This window comes from Procambarus clarkii, chromosome 39 (assembly GCF_040958095.1).
Source record: "Procambarus clarkii isolate CNS0578487 chromosome 39, FALCON_Pclarkii_2.0, whole genome shotgun sequence".
Classification (NCBI taxonomy): Eukaryota; Metazoa; Arthropoda; class Malacostraca; order Decapoda; family Cambaridae; genus Procambarus; species Procambarus clarkii.
Window position 1 is genome coordinate 2,955,804 of NC_091188.1, and position 9,814 is coordinate 2,965,617.

Here is a 9,814-nt window from a genome sequence, read left to right on the forward strand (position 1 = left end):
ATTTCTTAACACAGAATTCTGAATGTTAAGTGACATTTCAAAGGTTCCTCCCCCTCTTTCAATGTATTTGATTAGTAAGATTTTGAGGTCATTGTTAATTTAGTTTTGCCTCTTTAGTTGAAAATTAAAAAATTAAAGACAACAATCAAGAAAAGTCTATTGCTTACCAGAAAGCGGCAAGGCGTCTAAGTGTCTCAATTGTTCCATGACAGTCTAAAAATATAGTAAAAATATACAGCAATGCAATGCAAAATACACAACAGTTATGTCTTGTGTTCCCACAGGTGGTGTTAATGTGCATGCTGGTGGCCGCTGGTGTGGCTCTCCCAGGTGGATACCAGCAACCATCCTATGTGCGTCATCATGTGTTTCACGATTTTCTAACTTTAATTCACCAAATACTATTCAAGAGCTTGATTATTATATATAATAAAACACTATATGAAACATAATAATGATGTCACTTTGATGTGTCCACAGGCGCCTCTGCCCTACGATTTTAACTACGGGATCAACTCTGGAGCCACCAACTTCGGCCAGCAAGAGAGTGGCAACAATGGCAACGCCAAGGGCTCCTACTGGGTCAACTTACCTGACGGTCGCGTCCAGAGGGTTGATTACTGGGCCGACGGTAGCGGATATCATGCTACCGTGAGCTTCCAGGGCACCGCCAAACATCCCAGCTATGCTCCCTCTTATGGCTACTAACGACTGTCCAGCAACACATTAACTGATAACCTCTGTCTTGCATATGCTCTGTTTCACTTGTTAAATGGGTCTGTTCCTGAGTTTCAATAGTAGGCAACTATTAGTTGGTGTAAATAATTTGTCAGAATATTATTTTGTTGTAACTATACAAACATTATATATGTATAGAGTATGTAATGTATTACATGAAGTTCAACGACATTTTTGCATCTAGAAAGAATGTTAAAGTCCAATAAATAAACTCAATAAATATAATCATCTATTTTCAATCTCTATTCACACACTGATTTCCTAATGTACTAAGTGAAAAGTCCTGGGTACTAAGTCTCAACGTCAGTGAACTAATTTCCTCGTAGAGTTGCTAATGTATTGTGCGAGGTGTCCAGTATAGTCAGTCAGGGGGGGTAATGTTGACGGCGATAACAAAGCACTACACGCCACATTCTTCTGTCTAGAGATGATGGGCGACAGACAGGAAAGGAACTCTGCTGTGCTACTCAGTATTTTATGAAGCGATGGCAGTGTGCTCTTCTGTCAGAGCCAGGATTCATCAAGCATTTACGCATCCTTTTGCGAAACCTGTACATCTTTCCTCAATCATGGTGGCTTTGTTTACACTTGTTAAGCCATTAAGAGCTCCGAAGCACTGTGAGATTGTTGATAAGAATAATAACTTTGGTTTGTGAAGATTCGAAGCTCGTATTATTAAGTGATAACTGTAAACAAACCTTTTGTGATTGTTGAAAGATATACAGGTTTCGTAAATGGTTGAGTAAATGCTTGAGGAATCCTGGCCCAGCTGATCTTGTGGGAGTTTACTGGGCGAGAGTAATAATATTACCTGTGTATTTGAGGTCCGGGTCTGTTTTTGAAGCTAACCTTTTCCCAGGGGAAGTTTAACTTTGGTGCCCTTTTAGTGTCCATGACAGAAAGAATCAGGAATCAAACTGTTAATCAAGAGAATCAAACCACCATACCAAGGAATCAGATTATCAAAGATTTTACACCACTCAAGGAATTTTAGCATGTTGGGTTTTTATTTCATTAAATCTATTACTTTTCATCTTTGGATTTGGAAGATTCCTAACATATGACGTGGCGCCCCCTAGCTCGTGGAGCCCCCTAGGAAATGGCGCCCCCTAGCAAGTGGCGCCCCCTAGCAAGTAGCGCCCCCTAGCTCGTGGCGCCCCCTAGCTCGACAGTTGCCTGACTTGCCAGTACCTTAAGCCGGCTGAGAGGCATGAATTGGAAGAGGATGTATTTTTAACCTGTACGTGTAGGCCAACATGTCATCTAAAAATTATAGTCCCCCATTATTACTATAGAAAGAAGTACACAATGCTAACTTTTGCACAAAAATGTCCACTTTATGTACTATTCATTTTGTAGAGCCCGAGAAAGAAGACAACAACCAAACCTAAACTTTCCTTGGTCTAGTACAGTACATATTTGTACTAAATTAAGACTTAAAATGGCATGTATATGGCATGGGATTACTTATTCACGCTTGTGACTGGTTTAGTTTGATTTGCTCTTTAAAGTATTCAAATAGTACAAAACGTTGACATTCTTTGCCGTACAATACAGGAATTGTACATTCCATCCACAGTAGCTATAGGTTATCTATTTTTTGGAGGATGGTGTGTGTGTGTGTGTGTGTGTATTCACCTAGTTGTGCTTGCGGGGGATGAACTCTGCTCTTTCGGCCCGCCTCTCAACTGTCAATCAATCAACTGTTACTAACTACTAACTATTCACCAACCTCCCACACACACACACACACCAGGAAGCAGCCCGTAACAGCTGTCTAACTACCAGGTACCTATTTACTGCTAGGTAACAGGTGCATCAGGGTGAAGGAAACTCTGCCCATTGTTCCTCGCCGGCGCCGGGAATCGAACCTAGGCTACGGGATTACGAGTCCCACGCGCTGTCCACTCAGCTACCAGCTCCCCAGGTGTGTGTGTGTATACTCACCTATTTGTGCCTGCAGGATCAAGCATTGACTCTTGGATACCGCCTTTCTAGCCATCGGTTGTTTACAGCAATGGCTCCGGTCCTATTTCCCTATCGTACCTAGTTTTAAAATTATGAATAGAGTTTGCTTCCACAACTTGCTCCTTAAGTGCATTTCATTTTCCCACTGCTCTCACGCTAAAAGAAAACTTCCTAACATCCCTGTGACTCACGTAAGTTTTCAGCTTCCAACCATGTCCCCTCGTTCTGTTACTATTTCGTGTAAACATTTAATCTATTTCCACTTTGTCAATTTCCCTGAGTATTTTATACGTTCCTAATCATATCCTGATTTTTTTATTTTTTTTTATCCTATGTGTGTGTGTGTGTGTGTGTGTGTGTGTGTGTGTGTGTGTGTGTGTGTGTACTCACCTATTTGTACTCACCTATTTGTGCTTGCGGGGTTTGAGCTTTGGCTCTTTGGTCCCGCCTCTCAACTGTCAATCAACTGGTGTACAGATTCCTGAGCCTACTGGGCTCTATCATATCTACATTTGAAACTGTGTATGGAGTCAGCCTCCACCACATCACTGCCTAATGCATTCCATCCGTTAACTATTCTGACACTGAAAGAGTTCCTTCTAACGTCCCTGTGGCTCATGTGGGTACTCAGTTTCCACCTGTGTCCCCTTGTTTACGTACCACCAGTGTTGAATAGTTTATCCTTGTTTACCTGGTCGATTCCCCTGAGGATTTTGTAGGTTGTGATCATGTCTCCCCTTACTCTTCTGTCTTCCAGTGTCGTAAGGTGCATTTCCCGCAGCCTTTCCTCGTAACTCATAACTCTTAGTTCTGGGACTAGTCTAGTGGCATACCTTTGGACTTTTTTCAGCTTCGTCTTGTGCTTGACAAGGTACGGGCTCCATGCTGGGGCCGCATACTCCAGGATTGGTCTTACATATGTGGTGTACAAGATTCTGAATGATTCCTTACACAGGTTCCTGAACGCTGTTCTGATGTTAGCCAGTGTGTGTGTGTGTGTGTGTGTGTGTGTGTGTGTGTGTGTGTGTGTGTGTGTGTGTGTGTGTGTGTGTGTGTGTGTGTGTGTGTGTGTGTGTGTGTGTGTGTGTGTGTGTGTGTGTGTGTGTGTGTGTGTGTGTGTGTGTGTGTGTGTGTGTGTGTGTGTGTGTGTGTATGTGTGTGTGTGAGAGAGAGAGATAGACACGCACGCGCGCATTGACGACGTCTCTCAGGGAGAGGAAAATCACCAAGTCATGGGCGACCTTGGGTGAGTGTGGCGGGGGGATGGTGAGGCTGGTGACTCGGGGTCCGGCTGGAGGTATAAAGTCAGGCTGGAGACCAGGGAAGAGTCAGTGTCTGCTCACCACCCCATCACCACACTACCAAACATGTTTACTTCTGTATGTATTCAGATTTAATGCAGGATGAAATTGGATGTTTAATCATAATTATATTACAAACTTTTCATGATCAATTTCAGTTCAAGTATTAGAAATATTTATCTATTACATGACACTTGTGACGATCCAAGAACAAATAAAGTAGATTGCCGCAAAATACTAGCAGACAAAATGGATTATTGACAATCTCCATTTCAAAATTAACAATCACTTGAAAGATTGTAGTCGTTAAATATATGTTACCTACAAAAATGTCATTAAAGTGGCAAGGTGCCCATGAATCGTTCGATGACAGTCTAAAACAATAAAGAACTTCGACGAAGAAATCAATTAAATAATACATAATTAACTACAGTTAATGTCTTGTGTTCCCACAGGTGGTGTTGATGTGCATGCTGGTGGCCGCTGGTGTGGCTCTCCCAGGTGGATACCAGCAAGCATCTTATGTACGTCATCACGTGTTTCACGATTTTCTAACTTTAACATAATACCATCATTATATATAATAAATTATTGTGTGAAGATGGCATTAAAAATGTTACTTTGATGACGTGTCCACAGGCGCCTCTGCCCTACGATTTCAACTACGGGATCAACTCTGGAGCCACCAACTTCGGCCAGCAAGAGAGCGGCAACAATGGCAACGCCAAGGGCTCCTACTGGGTCAACTTACCTGACGGTCGCGTCCAGAGGGTTGATTACTGGGCCGACGGTAGCGGATATCATGCTACCGTGAGCTTCCAGGGCACCGCCAAACATCCCAGCTATGCTCCCTCTTATGGCTACTAACTTCTGGTCGTTACTCCTTAACTGATAAATTCTGTCCAGCATCTACTGCTTCGTTTCACTTGTTAATTAGATATAAGTTTATTTAGTAAGCAACTACTAATTTGATAATATAATTTATAAACATCTTGTTTCTTGCATTTTGTTCACTTTTATATGTTTTATAGTGATGTTTTATTAATATAACACAATACAACTAATTAATTTATAAATTGTTAATATGAATATAAATGTACATTAAATAAATAACTACAATAAGCAAACATTAATTTTATATCCTTGTTTACTTACTCTCTCAGTTCCTAATGCACCGTAATAGGTGAGTCAGGGTGTTGCTATGCAGCCCGTTCTCAGAGCAAATTTATTACCGCAAGAGATTAACCCCCACCCTCCTCAAAACACCTAGATAGTTATCTAGATATTTGTGATGGTCTGGAAGCATATTACGGTTCCAATAATCGTCTAACTCGTAAACTGGCAAGTGAATATTTGTCCTGACAGTGAATATTCTCATGTTATAACTTTATTTCATTGAAAATCGTTGGTTTAATATATGAAAAATATGCTGACGCGCTTTCTTTGAAATGGAATAAAGAATTTGTTTTTTTCTGTAAACGAAATTCAAGGGTACACATAAATAGTTTTCTTATTCTATTTTTCACATTTTGTATACTATTATAGTAGGCATCCATCAGTCTCAGGAGACTATGGAGTTACGCTCTGGTTGTCGGTTTATTACACTTTATTACAAACATAATGAAATTTAGCCGAACCTAAACTAATCTTAACCTAATCATGGATTGAAAGTTGATGATAGCACTAATTACGTAATGGTTTTCAATCCATTACCCTGATCTGATTTTCTCCCTGAGGACTACTATAACAGAGGGTAAACAAAAAATCTGAACGATAGTCAGAGGAATGAAAACTTTTTCCATTAAATTTGGCAAAATGGATTTCTGTCCTCAGAATTTTTCCACTTTCACTGATAAAAGGAAAAAAGGTAAGTAATTTATGTAAAATAATAATACGAATGTAATTGTGATTTACTATTATTCATCTAAGGTGCCCAGCGTTGTTCAGGCGATGAACAAGGATCACATTTTCATTATACACGAACTTAGTCAATGTGACATCTTCACTACTATGGCCGACTCATCCTGTTCCCTGAGTACTTTAGATTCTGAAATTCGTGGGATATGGCTTCACTCATAGTCACAAACAGAGCTCATCTTGAATTGAAATATAAGTGCCTTCATTTTATTTTTTATTACATACTTGTATAAAAATATAACATCCTCATTACTATGACATTTTTGTGTCTTCAAGGTTCCGCTGCAGCCTAAACATTTTGGTTATGAAAGCCTCTATGTGACTACTGTGGTTACCTCATAAATTGTTGTCTTTGGAATAGGAAATTTCTTATGATAATAAGAGTTTGGTAATCGTGTCAGGGAAAATATACAAATGCTTCCTATGTTACTACTATCTTGAGCAGAAACCAATCATACCTAAAGGCAGAGCATAGAAGCTGAAGCATCATGTAGTTCCGAGCCTACTTCAAGTCTCAATGTAACGTATTTTAAATCATTTGTATTTCAAGAATGTTGGTGAAATATGTTTATGAGGTGAGCTTTGAACAAATATTTGTGAAAACCGAAAAGTACTAAAATCCATACATCCCTGCCTTGCCTACACTATAATTTAACACTATTACATTCTCTGACGAACAAGACAGTGAAACTAGAAATAAAAATTATGGAAACAGGGTTTTCGTGAAGCTCAATAAAGTTATGTACCAATGAGACAATATTGAAACAATTAATGGGATCGAACTCGCTTCCCTAAACTCCCCTAGACACACGCGCTACCGACTGAACCATGATGAGTTCAAAGTTTTTTAACCAGAAATTCTACCAGACTTACCACGAGTTTGAAAGGCGCCGTCCGGTACCACAATACATGTTTACTGGAAATCCGGCCACTCACAGGACGAGTGAAGAACATCACTCTTCCAGTGAGTGATGGCTCTGGGGCAAAAAATGTGATTTTAAGTCAACGTAACCTATTTAATGAGACAGAGAGTTATGGCACAATACCAAAATGTTAAAAAGCTGTTTGTGCTGAATTACCGAGCTGAGGCAATCAGTGTTTGTCGAATAAGATTTACTGTATTTAAGCCAGAAATTAATGTATGAATCAGCTCATTGAAGATAGAGCTTAATGGTATTAACATTCCATTATGAAGGCACTCTTCATTATAATACTAAATAATTATAAAGCACAATCAAATACAATGTTAAGTAGAGAGAAATGTTGCTGTTTTTAAAGTGTTAGCAATCTTGCTTCGTTCAATATATATTTTTGTGTTTATTTCATTAATTAAGCACCAAGCACCGATCCTGTGGGAGGGGATGAAAGGGTTACAGATGCTCATAGTGAGCTCAGGAGCTGGGTCCCAGTGTTCATTATGATAACCAGCATGAGAACGAATTATTACTACTGGAATATTGTTGACATCATAACCGTATATAATGAACAGCATCCTACAACGACCCTAGGCTCTTCCCTCACTAAGCTTTAACAAGGACGCAGCTCTCCTTACCAATAACATAAGCCAAATACTTATTAAAAGTTTTAATTAAAACATCAGCAATGTTAATCGAACTGGAAAGGTAAATACGAAAAGTGTTTAGAAGACGAACAACAATTATGGAATGAGATCAAATCTACAGAGACGTTGCTTTATTTTGTGAGCGCCCAAGATATGTCACAGATAGCTGCATGACTTGCGACTCCTACTTCTCGACGGGTGAGGAAACTTACCAAGTCATGGGCAACCTTGGGTGAGTGTGGCGGCGGGATGGTGAGGCTGGTGACTCGAGGTATAAAGCCAGGCTGGAGACCAGGGAGGAGTCAGTGTCTGATCACCGCCTCATCACCACACTATCAAACATGTTCACTTCTGTATGTATTATTTAGCTTGAATTCAGGATGAAATTGAGTAGTCAGTCATAGATATATTCCAAACTTCTCATGGTCAAAAGCAGTTCAAGTCTTTGTAAACGCTCTTTTATCACATGACCCCGTGACGACTCTAGATCAAATAATTTAGAGCTACATAAAACTTTCCCCAAAATTGAAAAAAAAATTTAATGCAACTCTGCGGCCTGTAAAATGTAGTTTGTAGTCAAAGACATTGTCTTTCATCACAACGGACAACCTTAACCTCTAAAATATTAAAATTGTGTAAATTCAAGTTTTACAAGGGACTACCCCATTATTTCTCACATGAAGCCCTGACAATAATATCTTTCTCGTTTACACTCAAGACACCACAACCTCTCAACGACACTTATAATGACGCTACAACTGCTAAACGTTTAAGCCAGTATGACTATATATTAGACAGCACAAGATATAGTGAGTTACAGGCCAAAATGTTTTCGGAGTCTATTAGCGTGCAAGTATAGATATATATACAGTGGTAGCAGAGTCCCACTCCCAGACACTTACAAAAGTTCCTCTCACCGTTATTACTTACACTTTGAGTACTGTTTGGAGTTTGTGTTTGCGTCTATAATTTAGAGGTAAATCATTTTACTTCTTTATAGGAGTAAAATTTACTTTACTTCCTTGGAAAGTAAAAAAAAAATTACTATAATTACTATCTACCAATAATCATTAAAGTGGCAATGCGTTCAAATGTCATAACCGCTCGTGACAGTCCAAAAACGGATCAAAATTAGACGAGGAAAACACTGTAACAACCCACAACAGCTAATATTTTGTATATCCACAGGTGGTATTAATGTGCATGCTGGTGGCCGCTGGTGTGGCTCTCCCAGGTGGATACCAGCAACCATCCTATGTACGTCATCACGTGTTTCACGATTTCTTAACTTTAATTCACAAAATACTATACAATTGCTTTACAATTATATATTATAAAATACTATGTGAAATGGCAATAATGATGCTACTTTGATAATGTGTCCACAGGCGCCTTTGCCCTACGATTTCAACTACGGGATCAACTCTGGAGCCACCAACTTCGGCCAGCAAGAGAGCGGCAACAATGGCAACGCCAAGGGCTCCTACTGGGTCAACTTACCTGACGGTCGCGTCCAGAGGGTTGATTACTGGGCCGACGGTAGCGGATATCATGCTACCGTGAGCTTCCAGGGCACCGCCAAACATCCCAGCTATGCTCCCTCTTATGGCTACTAACTTCTCTTAACAACACATTAACAGATAACCTTTCTGTCTTACATTTGTTGTGTTCAATTGTTAAACAGACCTCTTTCTGGGTTTCCTTATTTGGCAAGTATGGATTAGTTTTTATAATTTATAAATATATTATTTGTTGTCTTGGATACCTTATGTTTTTATAGTGAAGTGTTATATAAATCAGTATAAAACTTAATGAATTATGTACAGATTGAAAGAATGGTCAATGGAGAGTAAATATATAGTCAAAATATGTAATCATTTTATTATAATCCTCATATAATTCCCCCACTAAGTGAATGAGTTCCTAATACACAGTGAAAGGTGTCCCAGGTGGTCAGAGCTAGTGATTTGCTAACATGGGAAATAAACAGGATTCTCGACGATAGTCAGAGTGATAAAATGGAAACCAAAAATGTTTTTTATCAGATACAATAGACTTCTGTTCTTCCCAGAAATCCCATCTTTACTACTCAAGACTACCATCAATGTGACAGCTTCCATGTCATGGTTGACCGACCATGAGCACTTCATCTTGAAAACTTCCGGAATTAAATTAGTTTTAAACTTGCTCACTCGTACAGCCACCATTCCCAACTCAACAGAAACACGAACTCCTTTAATAACATTCACATTAAAATGTCCGACATTCTCGAGTCCTAAGAGTCAGCCCAGAACCCCAAATTATTAGGTTATGAGGACCTCTTTGATGT

General features: G+C 39.4%; 3 protein-coding genes across 3 annotated transcripts; all 3 read left to right on the forward strand.

Moving 5' to 3' along the window:
- The first annotated feature begins 278 nt into the window (after positions 1–278).
- Positions 279–788, forward strand: LOC123760547 (adult-specific rigid cuticular protein 15.7-like). Its single transcript, XM_045746237.2, has 2 exons — positions 279–353; positions 481–788. Exons 1-2 carry the CDS (start codon positions 294–296, stop codon positions 706–708), a joined length of 288 nt encoding a protein of 95 aa, XP_045602193.2. The 5' UTR covers positions 279–293; the 3' UTR covers positions 709–788.
- Positions 789–4,070: 3,282 nt separating this feature from the next.
- Positions 4,071–4,874, forward strand: LOC123760509 (adult-specific rigid cuticular protein 15.7-like). Its single transcript, XM_045746198.2, has 3 exons — positions 4,071–4,085; positions 4,463–4,531; positions 4,647–4,874. Exons 1-3 carry the CDS (start codon positions 4,074–4,076, stop codon positions 4,872–4,874), a joined length of 309 nt encoding a protein of 102 aa, XP_045602154.1. The 5' UTR covers positions 4,071–4,073.
- Positions 4,875–7,826: 2,952 nt separating this feature from the next.
- On the forward strand, positions 7,827–9,101 carry LOC123760546 (adult-specific rigid cuticular protein 15.7-like). The gene is made up of 3 exons (XM_045746236.2): positions 7,827–7,838; positions 8,674–8,742; positions 8,874–9,101. The coding sequence occupies exons 1-3, from the start codon at positions 7,827–7,829 to the stop codon at positions 9,099–9,101; spliced, it is 309 nt and encodes a 102-aa protein (XP_045602192.2).
- Positions 9,102–9,814: the final 713 nt, after the last annotated feature.